This window comes from Manis javanica, chromosome 2, assembly GCF_040802235.1.
Source record: "Manis javanica isolate MJ-LG chromosome 2, MJ_LKY, whole genome shotgun sequence".
Lineage (NCBI taxonomy): Eukaryota > Metazoa > Chordata > Mammalia > Pholidota > Manidae > Manis > Manis javanica.
In genome coordinates, this window is record NC_133157.1 from 184880958 (window position 1) to 184902606 (window position 21649).

General features: G+C 34.2%; 1 protein-coding gene across 3 annotated transcripts in view; it reads right to left on the reverse strand.

Moving 5' to 3' along the window:
- RNF19A (ring finger protein 19A, RBR E3 ubiquitin protein ligase) overlaps positions 1-21649 on the reverse strand; it is a 62327-nt gene that overhangs the window by 16111 nt on the left and 24567 nt on the right. For all 3 annotated transcript variants that reach the window (XM_036995365.2, XM_017659455.3, XM_073229893.1), the window contains 2 exons: positions 11454-12216; positions 147-355 (listed from right to left, as the gene is read on the reverse strand). In XM_036995365.2, coding sequence (XP_036851260.2) covers positions 147-355; positions 11454-12049 — 805 coding nt within the window. In that variant the 5' untranslated portion in view covers positions 12050-12216. The remainder of the gene's footprint in view (positions 1-146; positions 356-11453; positions 12217-21649) is intronic.

The window sequence follows — 21649 nt, forward strand, 5'->3', positions numbered from 1 at the left end:
GCTATTGGGAAAGAAATGCTAACACACAGAATAATTTTGATAACTGAGGAAGAACATGTAGTAACAGGAAATGAATACTGTACTTCTACTGAAATAACTAATGCTCTGTATATGTAAAATATTTTATTAGAAAAAGATATAAATACCTGCTGCTCCAGACTCTTGACTGTAACTTATAGATGAAGAACGTATAGTTCTCAGACGTAAACTCTGGGCTCTCTCTTGTCGAGCAGCATCACAGGTCTGATTGGGGTGCCAAATCTGTTTACAGTGGTAACAAAACTCTGTTCCACAGCCTTCTCGCCCACAAGTTAATTTTGGACAGCTGGCACATCCAAATGCTATCACAGCATATCTTCAAAGAACAATAAAAATTATTTAAAACAAAAAATTATAAAACAAAAGATATTAAGTAAGAAAATTATACAATTTAAATGCTATTCCTGAAAAAGTTTTCTATTTATGCATGAGCAAGTGGTCATAAATCCTAACACCATCTCAACATATAAAAATGGGCAAGTGAAAAGTTCACAAATGAAGACATATAAATGGTAATAAACATTTTTAAAGTTCAATTTTTAACTTTTAACTTCCAACTTATAACTAGGAAGTCAAACTATATATAGCCTAATCCCGATTTTATAAAAATTCTATTAAATTAGTATTCTATGCACCTAGAAAAGACTAGAAGAAAATTCACTAAAAATCTTGGTAGTTTTCCTAGTATTAGGGTTCTAATTATCTTCTTTATATAGTACACATTTCTGACTTGTACAATTACCTGTTACTTATAAAAACAGAAAGGTAATAAAATTACATTTTTAAAAATACAATGCCTATAGATCAGCTACACTTGTCAGTGTATATATAATAGTAGGCTGTGCCAATTCATAAATTGTGTGCCGATCTTGTATTTATGCATAAATTCTCATATTCTTGTTTTTAAGATGCATGGTAAAAGTGGTCTTTGGGTGCCAATTTCTACCAAAATGTATACAAACTTGAATTTCTCAATCAGGAAGCTTTGTTTTTTACATCATATAAAAGATTAAGAACAGTAGACTCATTACTAGCCCTAACACTTATACTTTGAGCTAATATTGTTGGCACTTTAAAAATTTCTGACTTAAATTCTGGGCACTTGGGCATTATCCCAGATAAATGAACTAAATGTTTACAACAGCTTTGTTTGTAATAGCCAAGAACTAGGAACCCAGATGTCCTTCATTAGCAGGTAAATGGTTAAACAAACTATGGTGCATAGCTACACCACAGAATACTACTCAACAACAAAAAGGAACCACCTACTAAAACACTTAACAACTTGGATGAATCTCTGGGGAATTACGCTAAATGAAAAAAGTCAAATGCCAAAAAGTTATATACTGTATGATTCCATTTATATAATATTTTGAAATGATAAAGTTTTAGACATGGAAAACAGATTAGTGGCTGTCAGAGGCTAAGGATGGAGTGAGGGAGAGGAAGAGGTAGGAGAGAAGTGTCAGAAGAGCAACATGAGGGAGCTTTGATGTGACAAAACTTACTACCTTTACTAGCGTGGCGGATACATGAACCTACAGATGGTAATAAAATGGTATACAACTAAATACACAAATACACATATACACAAATAAATACAAGTAAAACTGGGGAAATCTGAATAAGATCAGCAGACTGTATCAAATTCAGTATCCCAGTTGCAATACTGTATTATAGCTTTGCAAAATGTTATCATTGGGGCAAACTGTGTGAAGGACACAGGATTTCTTTGTATTATTTCTTATAACTACACATGAATCTACAATTATTTCAATAAAACTTGCAAATAAAAAAATGTCTAGGGGTTTCTGCTTCTCCCTGAAAGAGAAACAAACAAGTCTTGTCTATAAACAAGGCTTTTGTAAATCTCAAATATTTCCTTTTGCCTGGAAATACAGAGGAGTTCTCAGAGCTCCTCTTCCTACTGGCAATACAATTTCAGTAATAATTGTAACTGAGGTTTTTATTAAATTTCAAGATAATCCATTAAATTATACAAAATTTTAAGAGTCAAGAAGCTTGTTTATTTTGGACCTGTTGCTTCCATGGTATCTCACCCTTTTAACTTAAATTTTATTTTATTTTTTTAATTAAGGTTTCACTGATATATATGAAGGTTTTAACTTAAATTTTACATCTTAAATCCAATTTTATTCTGATAGACCAATTCTCCAAGTGACATTGTCTACCATAAATATGTTCAAACATGATGGAACTAAACACAACTTAAATCAAGATGGGATAATTTAGCAAAGTTTCACTTCCCTGAGCTTTAAGACTTCCCTAAGGGCTTTTTCAAGGCAGTCCCAAAAAAAGAAAAAATCTTTGAAGACTATTTTTTTCTATCAAGTTATAATCTAAAGCAATCTTTAAATGATTAATTTCAGTTTAAAGGAAATGACATTCTCTTCTAAATCTTCTCTATCCTACTCTTGAGGAAGAAGTGAAGAGGAGGGACCGGATGGGGAAATCTGTCTATATAAAGGGGACAATGCTAAGATCAGCTAAATTTTTAAGTCAGTAACAATTTATAAAGGCAGAAGAAAAGTTCAGTCTACTTGGCCCAAATTCTACTTCTACCACTTATTACTTGTATAGTTTTATGTAAATTACATAATCTCCCTACAACTAAGTTTTCCCAAACAAAATAGGGATTCTCTGAAGTTAGGCTTAGCCTCAGTTTACAGTCAAAATCATCTTCAGCTTTGGTCTTGACCTTAGAAGGCCAAATAAGCAACTGACTGCTTCAGTGACATTTCTAGTAGCTCTGTACTTGTGCTTGATTAATGACCATGTGATCATTCAAATTACTGTCTCTTTCACATCAGTATGAATAATGTGTCAACTAGGCTGAATATTAATATCCAAATATTCATTTTAAGATAAACACTGGTAGGCATCTTAAAGCAAAAATCCTGTTTTTTTATATGGTGAAATTTTACTGGACAACTGAAGTATAAATACATATTGTGTTCCAAGAATAAAATGCAAGAATTACTGGTGATTGTGTACCCCAAATTTACATACAAACTTAAGATCTTTCAAACAATAGGGAAACATTTACAATTAATATGAACATTGAGATTGCATTAACTAGATAAACCTAGGAAGAACATACCCTTCCTGAGCAAATATTCATAAAAATATATCAGGCAGATTAATAGAAATTAAGTTATGTCATAATTCTAACCTTTGTAGAAGGCTGTTTGGTATACTAGTCTTTCAATAAACAAAACTTTTAAATACTGATTTAATTTTTAGTTAATGACTTAGGCTATGAGTCTTTCAAGACAAAGTCCTACCAGGGAATTCTTCACATCTTCACAAGAAGAATTAACAGCAGAACATCAACTTTGCCACTGCAAAATTTCATGAAGAGAAGTTCCAAACTGACACAACATCCACAAAACATGATGGGATATGGCAAGAATATCAAGAGAAAACTGAGGACTCAAAACACATTTTCTTCTCAATAATCAAACCTCAAAACAGCTTCAGAAATTGCCTTCAGATGAAAAGTCCTTACAGTTTTTAGTCTAGAGATTTAAGCTTGTTCAAGAAGACTGAGGGAGCTAAATAGATACTTACTGAGTATCTATTTAGAATTTTTTAAATATGCAGTATATTTGTCAGGAGCAAACTAACAGTTGACACATAGAGTATTATTATTCCTGCATTATGATGTCAAACATTTAAAATTTGATTGCTAATTTTAAAAAATTATTTTTTAAAGTAAAATTTTACATTTATCCTCATATCACAGAAATTCACCACTTTGATAGGTGATACTTTGGCCTCAGAGGAATAGTGATCTAACATCTGGTAACTTGGCATTTAATAAAAATGTAGGTCTTAATGCATCTCAAAAATTAGGATATAATAACAGAGTTGTAATATTTAAATCAGACAATGTGTGTGTCTGTGTGTGTGTGTGTAGAGAGAGAGGTGGGGGAAAAGTGGGAGAAAGGGAAAGAATTAGTCCACAGCATATCCATGTACTCATTGTGAGAGATAAACTATAACAAACTTGTTTTACGCTACTCAGTATTAGTTGAAAAGGTAAGATGCCCTAACCCAGAACTAAACATTCAAGACCCATTTAATCTATGCAAATTCCAAAGACAGGATTATCTTTAATAATACTACCCAAATATTTTCACGAATGTGTATCTTGATGACTGCAAAAGTTTGTCTACTAGTATTTTCTTATGCTAAAAATTAATGACTACTAACTATGTAAGTGTTCTGTGTTCATATACACATTCATTCCTAATGATAACTATGTTAGGCACATTCTTTATGAAGGATTAAATGTACCTAGCATTCACATATTCTGAAAACAGAATGTTATGCCTCTTGAAGATGAATTTCACTGTGTGGAAGCCAAACTTACTTTAAATTGGAAAATAGCTTTCAAATTATAATAGAAGAAAATGGTAAAACTAAAAGACAAAATATTTGCTTTAAAGAAAAATGTCAGGAGTCTCTCTGCTCTGGTACACTGTTATTTGAGAAAAAGAACAGGCTCAGCAGAAAGTCAGATAACCAAGTAATACTGGTTAACTACCTAAACATCTCTGGCTTAAACAGTACCTAAATCTTGGTTTAGAAGATAGCTTAATTTCTTTCTATGATTAACTATGTATGTAACTTGTCTTACTTTGTCTCTTTTCTTCAGCTGAAGGTCACTAGTTACTTGAAATGTTCAAACCTTCCTACCTAGCAGAAGAGGAGTAGGAAGGGGAAGAAAGGAAGGGGCTGAAATAGGACAGTCTTTCCAAAAGTGTTTTCTGTTCACTGAATTATCAATAAATGATCCACACTGAAAGTACTCAATGGTCAAATTAGGGAAATGCTAGGCAAAATTAAAGTGTTTTAATTATATTACACAGAGGATATATAACTAGGATTTGCTAAAACATTTTTAACATACCAATGTTCCATATATAGTATTCACTACCTACAGAATTTATATGGCCATGACACTTATTTCCTCAGTTTCAGAGTACTAGAATTCCACGAATTATACTATGGACAACACTAAGGAAGTAGGGATATTAGCTAGGCAGTATATTCTGCCTAAATTCCTTATAAAGGAACAAGAACAAACTATACCTAATATGAAACATAATCTGAAGAAAGATACAACAGTCCCAATAAAAATTTTAATGAGAAAAAAGAATGAAAATTATCCAGAAATTCAAGATTACTTTTTTTTCAAAAGCTTTAAGACAACCTCTCAAGAACAAAGAAAATAAAATCAGAAATACCGAAGTTATTTGACCCAGTTAAGGAGAAAAGTCAAGTTTTTTATCAAAATCAATAGGCTCATGTTTCCACTCGCAAGATGTGAGTATTACTCTGATAGGACAGCAGTGACTTACTCAATTAATATATTTGGGAGAAGGTCTAGTCAAAGCGAGGCTCATCTCCTATTTCTCTCTTTATGGATCTTCTTTGCTACTTAGGATGCAATCTATTCTGCTTTCCACTACATGCTTCAGGGAAGACCTACAGTTACGCAGAACTGCCCAGGCTATTTGAAGAAGTCTATCTAATTGAAGGGTGGAGTGTTAGCAAGCCATTTTGGCTGAGTATTTAAATCCACATTCTTTGGTCAACTAATTAATAAGAGAATGCTGACTCGTTCCCTGTCTTATATTATCAACTTGGTTCTGAATGAGGGTGTGAAGGGGAAAATGTTACTTTTATCGATTCCCTAAAACTCCACTCAAAATCTTGGTATCAATTAACAATGTTTGGTATAGCAGTAGTATATACTTAATTACTTGGTGTTAAAATAGATTTAGATTAAGATTAGGCAAACTCTCAGATCAAGCTATTAACTTTAATGAATGTCTATGTTAACACATATAATTTATCCCTAGTTATGAATTACAACTTCCCCTGAAACACAGTTTACTCATTATGGCTCCCTATACACAAAATCTGCTTTTTTCTAAGTCAAATGTGTTTCCTCCCAAGAAAATCAAAGTTGTATCTGTTCTCTGTAAAATTTCTAAAAGGTAAGCCTACAAAGCATTTCTAGTATATCAAAAGATGGTCAAGTTATGGCTAAAACCCTTCTTTGTAGGGTGAGAATGAGAGTCAGATGGATATTAAGTAGAATTCTAAAAATACATATTTAATCCCTAATCAATGGTCTCATTTTCTTAATCCATTATGAACAGTATCCTTCACCAGAACAAGTTATTACTTAGAGCCATTTCACTGTCACCAAATCAGCTTAAAGCTACATTAGCCTGATTACATTTGCCCACACTGCTTTAAAATCGTTTTTATCAACAATTTCTTAGATATATGATTTATTTATGTTAATGGTATATAATCAAATTGGTTCATTCAACAATTCTTGATTGAGCATGGGGTTAACCTGTAGTTACAAAGAAAAAAGGAATACCTGACCTTTGAGGGGCTCACAGACATTAAATCATTAATTATTATTATAATATAATAAATGTTCCTATATATTCAAAGCTCCCCAGCAAAGTCAGAAGCACTCACATAAGATGACAGGGATAATTTGTGTTGACAGAAGAGAAGTCTTAACTTTTTGCTTTCTGCCTAGACAATGTACAGACTAGGCTTCCTAGGCAGAAGGTAATTAGATATTTTTTTATCCAAGGCAGGTTCTAGACTTCCCTTCTTCCATGTCCCTCACCCCAGTTATTCTCCCCAGCCATGGTCCGCTTTTTCTCTGAACCTGTGTAGACTGGCATGTTCTAGAGGCAATATAGCTAACGTCAACCTGGTTAAATCACAGCACACAGGTTTGGCCTCCTACACCCTTTCTCAAGGTGTTCTTTGTTTTTTTTTTTAAATACTGTCTTTTAAACAAGCTTAATCTGCCCTGACCTTCAGAGGAGTGGTAAGAATATTAGGTTAGAAACCCTGAGAGATCTCAAATAGAACCAGGTCAGGTTTTCTTTCTACTCTGAGGGAAGGAGAGCATTTCTTAAATGTTAAACTAATCGTTGAAGTAAAACTGTTATCAGACATAGAAAATGGTCATATTGATAAACATCAAATGTAAAAGGAAAAATTCATAATTTCACACTTAGCATTTTTGGAGAAAAAGCCTTTCAATGGTGTTGTAAATTAAAGGGGCTAAATACAAGCCTATCATCCTAGTACTACTGGTTAAGCATTTTATGAATAACTGTCAGTCAGATATTTACCAGTATTCCTTTTGCCAAATTTAAATAAATGGAGTTTAAATAAAAAAACGTCCTTTTGTGGATCCAAAAATTTAGTAAGTTCCTAGAGGGTAGAGGTTTTCATGTTTTGTTCATTATTAAATTTCCAGAACCTGGCCCATAGGTGTGTTAAATACTTGAATGTCTGATTTTTAAAAATACAAGTAAAACTTTAGAAATGGAGATGAGGAATGACAAAACTATGAAAAGCTTATTACTGTGTGCTAGGAATTATGATAGTATAATAACATTAAAGATCTACTTAATCCTTACAACATAATAGGACAGAGATTTAAAATCAGGCCTATATATGAGGCTTTATATAGTATTCTGTATTCAAAGTATACATATAAATTTTGTTACTGGGTGATATTTTATACATAACACATCCATAAAACCTATGACATAATCAAGTACATTAAATATACTCTTAACAATCTAGACAGTCAACATAAATATAAATGAAAATACATAGTAATAAAATAAAAATAATTCATCTCCATGTCATGTTTTCTTTGTCCCTTGTGGATAAGACTACTGATAACCACCAAAACCAAGAATTAATTTATAGCCAAACTAATCCAGACCAATTCTCTGTTAAATTTATATAACAATCAAGTGGTTGTTTTCATAAAAATAATCGATTAAAGTAGGTGTTTCTATTATTTCATGATATTTTATATTTGAATTAATATTTATCTTCTCCAGTATATTTAGAATACTAAGCCATTTTACTTTTTAACAATGTCTCAATGAAATTAAAGTATGCAAAATATCCAAAATATCAATTTCCAAAAATTTTTTACATTTTACTAAGAAATGTCATATATATAAAAGGATTTATAAAGAATAAAAAAATGAATAACCCTGTATCTATCACACAAGAACAGTATTAGTAGAGTGAGCAGTTCACTCACAACCTAAACTAGAACACTTGAGAAAGAAAGGTAATGCTATTAAAAACACCAGAACAATAAACATGAAGTGGAACTGTACTGGGTAAATCATAAACTGCGGTTACCTTATTTATCAGTAGCTTTAGAAGTTCCTTGAATGCCCCTTGAAGTTCACATTCCCTCCTCTTCCTCTCAAGAGGTAACCATGAAATTAAATTTATCCATTTTACTGTTAATGAACATTTTTTTTCTTGTTTGCTATTATGAACATTCTTAAACATGTCTCCAAACTAGATGTTTCTTGGCACCCAAGAGTTTCTCTAAGGTGTTTAGTTAGGAGTGGATCTTCTAACTATAGGATGTGTTAGAAGTAATAGAATTTCTCCTATGTTACAAATTTATTAAAATGATTTCTAATAAATAATACAGCAATAGGTGAATTAATCATTCATCTTTATTTCTTTTAGTTTTTCTCCTCTTAGTTATATTCCCACTGTAATCTGTTTCCATTTTCTTTTTTGAGGTGTTCATGTGTGGTGACAATCTAATTTTCCCCCTCAATTCTGTACGTTAAATAATCCTTTCCTACTTAGTTTGGCATGCTTCCCTTAAAATATCAAGTTCTTATACAAACTAGGATCAGCCCTATCTACTGTATTCTATTTAGTTGACAGTATTGATATTATCATTATGATGACACAATCAATCAACCCAGCACAAGAGAATACTGGCTTACCTTGAAGATGTTATGCATTCAGTTCCAGGCCACCACAATAAAGTGGTAAAACAATAAAGCAAGTCACATTAATTTTCTGGTTTCCCAGTGCATATAAGTTATGTTTATACTACACTATAGACTATTAGATGTACAACAGCATTATCTCTAAAAAAAAAAGTAAACTTAATTTAAAAATTCTTTATTGCTAAAAAATGTTAATGATCATTTGAGCTTTCAGCTATTTGTAATCATTCATCACGATTACAGCAGCAAATATAATAATAATGAATAACTGTGAAATATTTCAAGAATTACCAAAATGTGATAAAGAGATATCAAGTAAGCAAATGCTGTTGGAAAAATGGCACTGGTAGACTTGATACAGCGTTGCCACAAACCTTCCATTTGTAAAAAACACAGTATCTGTGAAGTACAATAAAGCAAGGTATGCCTACGTAGGCATTATTTCTCACTATACATGTATTTGCTGATTTACAAAAGCCCACCCCCACACTTTTTTAACCTAAAATTGGCTATCCAACTTGAAATCTCTTCTAATGAATGTATGTATTCCTGCACCAGTGAAATGTTGTGCAGGGGTCCATGGGATGAGGAATGATACAATTGCTTCTAAGCTTTTTTCTGACAGGATACTGTCTCTTCCTCAAATTATTTAAAGGTATTGCTCATTATCCCTAATTTCATTCCAACTTTTTATTGAGAGTTTAGCCTTTCATGGGTTCCAGGGCTTGCTTCTGCCACACTCCAGGATCTGTAACATATTATTTTGTTATGTTATGTGTTTCAGTACAAGCTCCCTACAGTACAGGAGAGTGAAATTCCAATTTGATACTAAGTAGTATCTCTGAGTCCTTCACTCAACTAATGAATTCATAAAATGTCAAATAATTAGGTAATAATTTTAATGTTTTATATTACACAGAAATCCTTGGTGGACAGTTAAGTTCTAGGGATACCTGGGAAAACCAGTTGAAATATATACAGGCAGGAAACATTACTTTTCTCATTTAATATTATGGAATATAGACTAGACATAATCCAAAAATTTGTTACTCAACAAGCTTCTTAATAATGGATTTGGTTCAGACAATGAGTCCTGAATTTCATTTGATAAATTAAGTTTGTATTTCAGCCTTGCCTTTGATTATATCCAGATAATCTTGAAAATTCTGGGTTTCCCCAAACTCTTATTTATAGATCATCTTTGGCTTAGTAATGGTAAGCTAAATCACATTCAGAATGGCTTTTGTTTTTCTCTAAGAGCTTATAACTATTTCTTCCTATTTCTGACAACTGTACATAGTAAACACCCTATAAACAGACGTTGCTGTTAACATAATAATAAAATATATAAGCAAAATTATTTATATTTTGGGAAAATGGTATTTGTAATTCAAAAACATGAGACGAATGACCTCTAGATGTTAAGACTAGCAAAGAACAGTTGACCCTTGAACAATGCGGGGGTTAGGGCATGGACCCCCTTACACAATTGAAAATCTGTGTATAACTTTTTACTCCCTAAAAACTTAACTGTATAATAGCCTACTGTTGACTGGAAGGCTTACCAAGAACATAAACAGTTATAACATATTTTGTATATGTACTGTGTACTATATTCTAACAATAAGTCTAGAGAAAAGCCACTGTTTTTTCAAATTTTCACTAATCTCAAAAAAATTTTCCAATGTTTGTTAAAAAATTCACATATAAGCCAACCTGTGTAGTTCCAACCCATGTTGTTCATGGGTCAACTATACTTATGTGTACAAACATGAACACATACTGTGGCACGTATTAAAGTGCTTTTCAAAAGGGTAATTTATGACCTCCCTGGCAAAAACAAACAAAACTTCCTATCATTTCATTATACTAAAAGTTCTCCAAGTGGATGGGGAAAATCAGTTTTGCCCACAACTAGATCCTGTATTCAGCCACCTTATCCTTTTCTTCTGAAAATGATCTTAAATGAATTATGTGATGCAGAGACAATATAAAATTGAATGAGGTAAGATTCCTGCCATAAAAAACTGAAGGAATAAAGCAGCAGCAGACTCACAGAACCGAAGAATGGACTAACAGTTACCAAAGGGAAAGGGACTGGGAAGGGTGGGTGGGAAGGGAGAAGGGGAATAGGGGCATTACGATTAGCACACATAATGTAGGTGGGGGTGGTGGTGGCATGGAGAAGGCAGTATCGCACAGAGAAGACAGGTAAGTGACTCTATAGCATCTTACTATGCTGATGGACAGTGACTGTAATGGGGTATGTGGTGGGGACTTGATAATGGGGGGAATCTAGTAACCACAATGTTGCTCATATGATTGTATATTAATGATATAAAAATAAAAAGAATAAAAAAAGACTGTATTAAAAAAAAATTCCTGCCATTAGGATGTAGCATTGCACCAGACTTACGGTGTGTGTTCAATATATGTTTGCCTTTTGAATGAGTGAATTATCTGGCATGTTAAGATTTTTCTCTTGAGTAATAGTGATTCTTATTTTATCCACAGGGAAACAATTAACTCCAGAAAAATCAAACAAAATCTTCTTACCCACAGTCTGGAGCTGGACACCACCTACAATCCGGATCTGCAACGAGCCACCGTCTAAGCATAAATTCTTCATATTTTTCCATCAAGACATCATCACTTAATATCAAGCGAATATCATGGGGATTAAACCGTTCAGTACACTCTGGGCAACTGATATTAACTCTACTTTCAGAAATTTCAATCCTTAGATATTGGCGTAAGCAATCCACACAAGATCTGTGATGACAAGTCATTATCTCAGGAAATCTGTCCTTAGAATGTCGCAAAAGGCACAAAGGGCACTCTATAAAGTCTCCAATTTGTTTGCTGATTGAAGTCAATCCATTATCAGAGGAGGTATTTGTAGAGAAAATGGAGTTCTTATCAGTACACATTTCAGAATGTATAGTTTCAATACTTGCAATTCCATCCACTCCCCCATTTAGCTCCCTTGATTTACGCTTGTTATCCTTTTTCCTTCGAAACAGAGAGCCTATTGAAATTCTTCTTTTTTTGGGTGCCTTTTTGACGGAAGGCAAACTCACAGATGAAGCAGAAGACTGAAGATCTCGATCTGAACCCATTTGCCGATGTAAACTCATGTCTATAATGCTCATTAGAATTGACTCAGGGTCTGTGTTTACACACAGCCCTTCATGATATTTAGGGAGAAAGCCTATCTCTTATTCTTTCATTCAGATTAAGACATGATGTAATCCTACTTGGTTCCTTCACAGAATTCTTGAAAAAGTTTAATTAACAGAAGACTCTTATCAGAGATGTTCTGAAAAATAAAAACAGCAAGATCATTAATCTGTATTTTTAGTCTGCAATTTTTTTAAAAGAACTTACAAACTTACTATGAAATTTCAATATGCTATTTCATCATGTTTTTTTTTAAATAAGGCCAATTATCTACAAGAGAATATAAGAATATAAAACCAATGCTGAAATAACAAGGACATTCTCTAAACTTAACAAAGGACTCTAGATTTGGGTCGACCTTATCATTATTAAAATTTTACCCAAAACTTTTGATCATTATCACTCGCCCTCAATAATTCCCCATTGCCTTTAGAAGTTTTTTCTTTTTAAATCAACAATAAAATGTACATGCAATACTAATGGCTAAGTACAGCTTACACAAACTTGAAGAACACTGTGTATGAGAGGGGTGCTCTTATATTGCCAGACACAATAAATTATAAAATTACAGTAATTAAGAAGATGGTGTGGTAGGTACATCACAATGATGGATACAAAGACCAATGGAGTAGAACACAGTCCAGAAGAAAAGTCCCACTTATATATGGGTACTTCTGTCAAAGTTGATATTGCTGAGCACTAAGCATGCCCTTTTCAAAAACAAAACAAATAAACAACATAGTACTGTTTTATTCATTACCATCTGAAAAGAGAAAAGGACCCTGACTATACATAAAAATCAGTTTCAGATGGTTCACAGACTTAATGTGAAAAGCAAAATCACAAAGCACCCAGGAGTCAGTAAAGAATATTTCAGTGAAAAATTTCTTAAACAGAATATACAAAAGTACTAACTGTAAAAGAAATGACTCATAAATTGACCTACAATAAAATCAAGAGACACTATTAAGGGAATGGAAGAAGACATTTGCCACATACAACTAATAAAGGACCAGTACCCAGAATACAGACAGAACACTTGCAAATTAGTAAGACAAAGCAGACAATCCAATAGAAAAAAAGGCAAGAGAATTAACAGGCACTTCACAAAAGAATATGAAAAATGTTCAACATAATTCATCATCAGGAAAATGCACAATAAATTCATATTGAGAGACCACTACACATCCAGCATGATGGCTAAAATTCAGACAGACATTTCCAAGTGTTAACAAAGATGTGGACTGCTGGTGGGAGTGTAAAATGGTACAAAACTACTATGGAAAACTGTCTAACAACAGATAATCTGCTACCCAATTATACTCCTAGAAATGAGTACACAAGAGAAATGAATGCACACGTTCATCAAAAGATATACCTACAATATTCATAACATTAGTTATAATAAGCCAAAATACCAGACACAACCCATATTTTCATCAATAGTAGAATAAGTTGTAGTATATTCACACTCTAGTGTACTAGAAAGCAATGCAAATGAACAAAACTGCTATACACAAAAGTGAATTTTACACAAAAGAGTATGTGCTGTATAATTCCATTAAAATTAAGTTCAAGAACATAAATCAGCTATGATGTTAGAAGTCAGGATTGTAGCTACCTTTTGGGAGAAGGAACAAAGAACTCTGAGACATACAGTAATTACAAAGGCATGTTTACCTTGTGATAAATCATGGACTTATAAACTAATAATTAATGTACTTTTCAGTATGACTGTTAGACCACAATTAAAGGTTAAAAAAAAAAAAAGCTTCCTGAGATGATATATTCTGCACACACATCCTTGAGAAAGTCATATTGATTTCCCAACAAAAAATCTAGAAAAACATTTCACTAAGGCAAACTTTATTCATGTCCATCAGTTTATATTTTCTTTTTATTTGTAGCATTCTTCCTTAATTCTGAGGAAAACACAGTGTAATAGTAGGTTTTACTAACATTTTATTCATATTGTCTTTAAATTTGATAACCATATAATTTATTATTCAAATAAGAATATTTAAGAGTGAATGGAGTTACTATTAATATTTAAACAAGGTAACAGGGGCAAAGTGGAACATATGGTTATCATACATAAGAAGCCTTTCTAAAATATTGTGCAAATATGTACAAATATGCCTCAACAGAAAACAAATTTGAATACTAAAAATTCAATATTCCTATATGGTAAAAAATATTATAAAGTAGAGAGACATAAATTAGGAAAACATGTTTAACAAATTTCTTTACTACAAACAGCTTTTACACATTAACAGAAAAAGATGTACAACCTAGTTGCAAAATGAGTAAAGATACAAGGAGGAAGTCTAGAGAAAAAGAATACAAAAATAAGAAAGCCAGGAAACAGTGTTCAACAACAATCAGAACTAAAGAAACGAAAATTCAAGCATTAGATCACCTCTTCATGCACACGAGATTGAAAAAGGCTGTAATGGGTTGGTAAGTGTGTAATGAAAGAAGCATCTCACATACTGTTAGGAGGAGTGCAAATTAGCACAATTTTGGGGAACCCATTTCTCATCACCTATTAAACTTCAAAATCAAAATATTCTTTGACCAGTAATCCTACATGTAAAATTTACCCTTCAGAAAACATAAGGGTAGAGGTGTACAAAGACATATTGTGCAAGGCAATTCACTGCAGCCTGGTTGATAGAAGCAAACAAAACAAGCTCAAAAACCCACAGAAAACCTGAAAATAACTTAAGCATCCAACAGGAGTAAAAATAAATGATTCCAACTACAATTTACGTGTGATGACATGGAAATATCACTGTATATATTGCTGAGTGAGCAGTAATAACTGCAAAGTAGTATGTATAGTATGAGCACATTTGTGGACAAAACACACCCACATAGGCACATAGCCTTACACACACACACAGAGTTTCTGGAAAAATGTCAAGAAACCATTAACACTGGTTATCTTGGGAAGTACGATCTTCATTTACTTTCTGCCTTCTGCACAGTTTAAATTATATCATAGCATCTATTATTATAGTTGGGAAAAAAAGCCTAACTGAACCCCGCAGACATCAGAAAACATATTCTACCCTAGAATTAGCCAATCAAAATGAGAATGGGATCCAGAGTTTGTATATTTTGAAAATGTTCCTCAGTATAATTTAGTTGCATGCTTTGGTTAAGAACCACTAATACTAAATAGACTTTGCTCAACATTCTCGCTTAAAAACAAAATTCTACAGGCTTGATCTCCAAAACAAGGCTCCTTGTTTTTCACTACATTAGTTACTAAAATTCCAGAAATGAAAAACAAAAACAAAGAAGATCACTTTATAGTCACTGCCAACTTTTAGGGTTGAGGTGAGGTTCCCTTTAACAACCTATGGCATAGATATGACGAGAGCCTTAGCAGTTAACATAACTTAATGACTACCCTTCTGTAGAAATAATCTATGAAGATATATGTAAGCACTTGACTGGAAAGTACTTGGAATGCCTCTATCGAGCGGACTTTGGCCTAATTTCAGAGTTGAAATCTAGCCCAGCATATACTAAATCCTGAGATTATCACCATGGACAAGATAGATATGGTCTGTACCAATGTGATATGTCTGAAGAAGAAACATGTATCATAAAACCAATAATTAAAAACCTATATACATTATTTCTCTCTGTTAAATCTCTTGAAAACAGCTGAGTCAATTTTCACCAGTTTAGAGGGAATCTTTGGGACATTCTGACAGACTATAGGCTAATACAGAATTCACCTTAAAAAGACAGGAAGCCATCTTTCAAGCATCTGAAACATATTAACAAGAGGCCTTACGTAACAGCAGAGTCTACAGATACAGCCAGTCTACAGATACAGCCAGTATTTCATTTCACCACCCTGGAAGAGTGGGCATATCCATCCCTCTTTTACCTTCTCGATGATTACAATTTACAAGTTTTACCCATACACGTTTTTTCATTTTTCTAACTTTGCAGATGGAAAACCAGAGCCTCAGAGTATTAAGAACTAAACCTAATTATTTTAACTGATATATGTAATTAAAATTATATGGCTCACCCATTACAAAGAGTTTCTAATCAAACTGTTTATTTGCATCAACACTGATAAATCAGTAAACTAACTTGGATTTGTAAGACTCCACCCTAAACCACTAAAAAAAACTAGTAACACAGAAATTCTGCCAATATGAACAGTTGACAAAATGTGTGAAGTAAAGTTTCAGTGATTCAGGAACTTTACTTACTTTTGCAAAAAGCTGACATCATTCTATAATGAAAAATAAAAATAAAGTACTATTCTTTTGAACTCAACTTTTTAAAGTAAACTATCAACTGTATGAATCTGGAATTCATAATATGTTGTTGTAGAAATGCACACACCATTAAGCCAAAAATATTATTTGAATTTTAAAACAAATAGATGGATTTCAAGTTCGAAAAAGGAAAAATATGTTGTATATAATAATACCACCACACATTAGAACTTACTTTCTGTCTGTGTCTTGTTTTAAACCTCTTTGCCTTATGGAATGGGTATTATTAACTTTGATGGATAAGAAAACTGAAGTTCAGGTGGAAAGAATATTGCATAGTTAGTAAATGGAACGGTTAGGGGTCAAATTCAGGTCTTCTGATTTATCTCAGCTTCAGTACCATCATCTGCCTGGAGATGCCTTCATGAAACTTCTCTAGTCACTATCAGGGTATCAAAAATAAACTCAGAAAATGAAAAAAAAATTCTATCTTGACATCATCCATGGCTTGTCTTAACCAACCCTGCTCTCCATGTCTTACTCAACCCACTCCCCTTATATGAAATGTCACTACCTTTTCTCTCCTAACCAAATTGTACTTAACTTCTATAACTCAGAAAAAATTGTACTGTTTACTTCTTCCCTGATTACCTTCAACTATTTCATAAGGTTTTTAAGGTAGAATTTAAATATTTATGATTTCCATATTTAATAAAACACAGGGCCAAGATGGTGTCATGAACACAAACATGATGAGCAAATAACAAATGAGTATCTCTTAAAATGACAAAAGGTCACTTAAGTGATGATAATACTCCATAACCACAAGAAAGTATCAGTCTTGTTATTTCATTGTCATATCTCCTTGGCAAGTACATATTCTATTTTTTAAAAAGTTCTGTTTGTTCATAATAGGTCTACAATGACAAATATGATGTCTACTGGATTAAATACAAAATAAATTATATATATAAAAACCGAGAAGGGGGGTCGCTCAAGATGGCAGCATGAGTAAGGTGGTGGGAATCTTCTCCCAAAATCATATATATTTTAAAAATACAGCAAATACAACTATTCCTAAAAGAAGAGACCAGAAGATACAGTACAACAGCCAGGCTACACCTATATCTGTGACAACTCAGCATCTCATGAAAACGGTAAGATACAAAACTGTGACCCAGCAGGACCCAAGCACTCCCCCAACTCCAGCTCACTGGTGGGAGGACAAGAATCAGAGTGGGGAGGGAGTGGAAGCACACGACTGCTAAAGAACCAGCCCTAGTAATCTGCACCAGGAGCACAGACACACATTGCATGGTGTGCTGGATATTAGAGAAATGAAAAAGTAAAATTCGAGGCTGAGACTGCAAGCGGGTCCCCACAGCTGGCTCCCTTGGGACAAAAGAAAAGCAGGTGCTTTAAAAGTCTTAAAGGAGCAAGGGCTTAACAGGTGGACAAAATTATCCTGGCACACTCAGCACAGCAGGCTGGGAATTTTAAAAGACTTCAGGTGCACCGCCCCCCAGGCAACAACGCAGCTCCGAAGCCCCTCATGGCGATAAGCAGCCTGCCATTCATTATCCCCCACCAGCACTGCAAACAAACTGGCTGACCCACTACTGCTGTGGACCAGATGGAAACAGCCCCACCCACAGCAACCACACAGAGTCTTCTCCAAGAACGCAATTAACCGGGACAGATACAGAGGCTGCTGCCAGTACACAGCTGCTCAGAAGAGAGGAATCCAGCATACAGTCCAGAAGGCACTAAGGGGCACTGTTCTTGCAGGAGAACACATGCCAACATGCGCCTGCGACCCTGGTGGTACCATAGGCCATCAGGAGGGCCGCACCTCCCATACAGCTCAGGGGATTAACCCAAAGACAGCTCCCTTTGTGCGAGTAATGGCAACAGGAAGCAGAGAAGGACAAGGCGACCAGCAAGCAGGAAGGGACTCTGTTCTCCCAGTTATCACATGCGCCACTTGCCGGTAATCACTTCTATCGCCATGAAAAGGCAGAAGAATGTGGTCCAGTCAAAATTTACTCAAACAATGCCAGAGAGAGGGACTGGTGAGATAGATATAACCAATCTTCCTGAAAAATAATTCAAAATAAAAGTCATAACCATGCTGATGGAGCTGCAGAGAAACATGCAAAAGCTAAGGGATGAAGTCCGGAGGGAAGTAACAGAAATGAAACAATCAATGGAAGGACTTAAGAGCAGACTAGATGAGGTGCAGGAGACAGCTGATGGAGAGAAATCAGAGAACAGGAACGCATAGAAGCTGACGCAGAGAGAGATAAAAGGATCTCTAGGAATGAAAGAATATTAAGAGAACTGTGTGACCAATCCAAATGGAACAATATTTGCATAATAGGAGTATGAGAAGAAGAGAGAGAAAAAGGAATAGAAAATGTATCTGAAAAAATAACTGCTGAAAACTTCCTGGGGAAGGAAATAGTTTCTCAGACAATGGAAGCCCACAGATCTCCCAACACAAGGGACCCAAGGAGGACAACACCAATACATATAATAATTAAAATGTCAAAGATCAAAGACAAGGACAGAGTATTAAAGGCAGCCGGAAAGAGAAAAAGATCACCTACAAAGGAAAACCCATCAGGCTATCATCAGACTTCTTAACAGAAACCTTACAGGCCAGAAGAGAAGGGCATGATATATATAATGCAATGAAACAGAAGGGCCTCGAAACAAGAACACTGTATCCAGCAAGATTATCATTTAAATTTGAAGGAGGGATTAAACAATTTCCAGATAAGCAAAAGTTGAGGAAATCTGCCACCCACAAACCACTCTACAGGGTATTTTAAAGGGACTGCTCTAGATGGAAGTACTCCTAAGGCTAAACAGATGTCACCAGAGAAAATAAAATCACAGCAAAGAACACAGACTAACCAAATACTAACTAAAGGCAAAAAATAAAATCAACTATCCACAAAAACAGTCAAAGGAAACACAAAAGAGTACAGAATAAAACACCTAACATATAAAGAATAAGGCGGAGGAAGAATAAGAAGGGAGAGAAATAAAGAATCATCAGACTGTGTTAACTACAGCGTAATAAGAGAGTTAAAGTTAGACAGTTAGATAGTAAAGAAGTTACCCTTGAACCTACGGTAACCACAAATCCAAAGCCTGCAATGGCAATAAGTACATATCTATAGATAATCACCTTAAATGTAAATGGACTGAATGTACCAACAAAAGACACAGAGTAACAGAGTGGATAAAAAAGCAAGGCCCATCTATATGCTGCTTACAAGTGACTCACCTCAAACCCAAAGACGTGCACAGACTGAAAGTGAAGGGATGGAAAAAGATATTTCATGCAAACAATAGGGAGAAAATAGCAGGTGTTGCAGCACTTGTATCAAACAAAATAGACTTCAAAACAAAGAAAGTAACAAGAGATAAAGAAGGACATTACATTGTGATAATGGGGTCAATCCAACAAGAGGACATAACCACTATATATATTCACCCCACTCAGAAGCACCAACATATGTGAAACAAATACTAACAAAATTAAAGGAGGACACAGAATGCAATGCATTCATTCTAAGAGATTTCAACAAACCACTCCCTCCAAAGGACAGATAAACCAGACAGAAAATAAGTAAGGACACAGAGGCACTGAACAACACACTAGAACAGATGAACCTAATAGACATCTACAGAACTTTACACCCAAAAGCAGCAGGATACACATTCTTCTCAAGTGCACATGGAACATTTTCCAGAATAGACCACATACTATGCCAGAAAAAGAGCCTCAGTAAATTCAAAAAGATTGAAATTTTACCAACCAACTTCTCAGACCACAAAGGTATAAAACTAGAAATAAATTGTACAAAGGAAACAAAAAGGCTCACAAACACATGGAGGCTTAACAATGCTCCTAAATAATCAATGGATCAGTGATCAAATTAAAACAGAGATCAAGCAATATATGGAAACAAATGACAACAACAGCACAATGCCCCAGCTTCTCTGGGACACAGTGAAGGCAGTTCTAAGAAGAAAGTATATAGCAATCCAGGCATATTTAAAGAAGGAAGAACAATCACAAATGAATAGTCTAAAGTCACAATTTTTGAAATTGGAAAAAGAAGAACAAATGAGGCCCAAAGTAAGCAGAAGGAGGGGCATAATAAAGATCAGAGAAGAAATAAATAAAATTGAGAAGTATCAAACAATAGAAAAAAATCAATGAAACCAAGAGCTGGTTCTTTGAGAAAATAAACAAAATAGATAAACCCCTAGCCAGACATTTTAAGAGAAAAAGAGAATCTACACACATAAACAGAATCGAAAAGAGATAGGAAAAATCACAACGGACGCCACAGAAATACAAAGAATTATTAGAGAATACTGTGAAAATCTGTATGTTAACAAGCTAGATAACCTAGAAGAAATGGAAAACTTTCTAGAAAAAAACAACCTTCCAAGACTGACCAGGAAAGAAACAAAATCTAAACACTCCAATTACCAGCAATGAAATTGAATTGGTAATCAAAAAACTACCCAAGAATAAAACCCCCAGGACAGATGGATTCACCACTGAATTTTATCAGACATATAGAGAGGACATAATACCCATTCTCCTTAAAGTTTTCCAAAAAATAGAAGAGGAGGGAATACTCCCAAACTCATTCTATGAAGCCAGCATCACTCTAATACCAAAATCAGGCAAAGACTCCACAAAAAAAGAAAACTACAGACCAATATCCCTGATGAACATAGATGCAAAAATACTCAACAAAATATTAGCAAACCGAATTCAAAAATACATCAAGAAGAGCATACACCATGACCAAGTGGGATTCATCCCAGGCACGCAAGGATGGTACAACATCCATAAATCCATCAACATCATCCACTACATCAACAAAAAGAAGGACAAAAACCACATGATCATCCCCATAGATGCTGAAAAAGCAATCAACAAAATTCAGCATCCATTCATGATAAAAACTCGAACAAAACGGGTATAGAGGGCAAGTATGTCAACATAATAAAGGCCATATTTGACAAACCCACAGCTAACATCATACTTAACAGCGAGAAGCTGAAAGCTCTTCAACTAAGATTAGGAACAAGACAGGGATGCCCACGTTCCCCTTATCTGTCGCTTTCTTATATACTAACAATGAACTAGCAGAAAGAGAAATCAGGAAAACAATTCCATTCATGATTGCACCAAAAAGAATAAAATACCTAGGAATAAACCTAACCAAAGTGAAAGACCTATACCCTGAAAACTGCAAGACACACTTAGGAGAAATTAAAGAGGACACT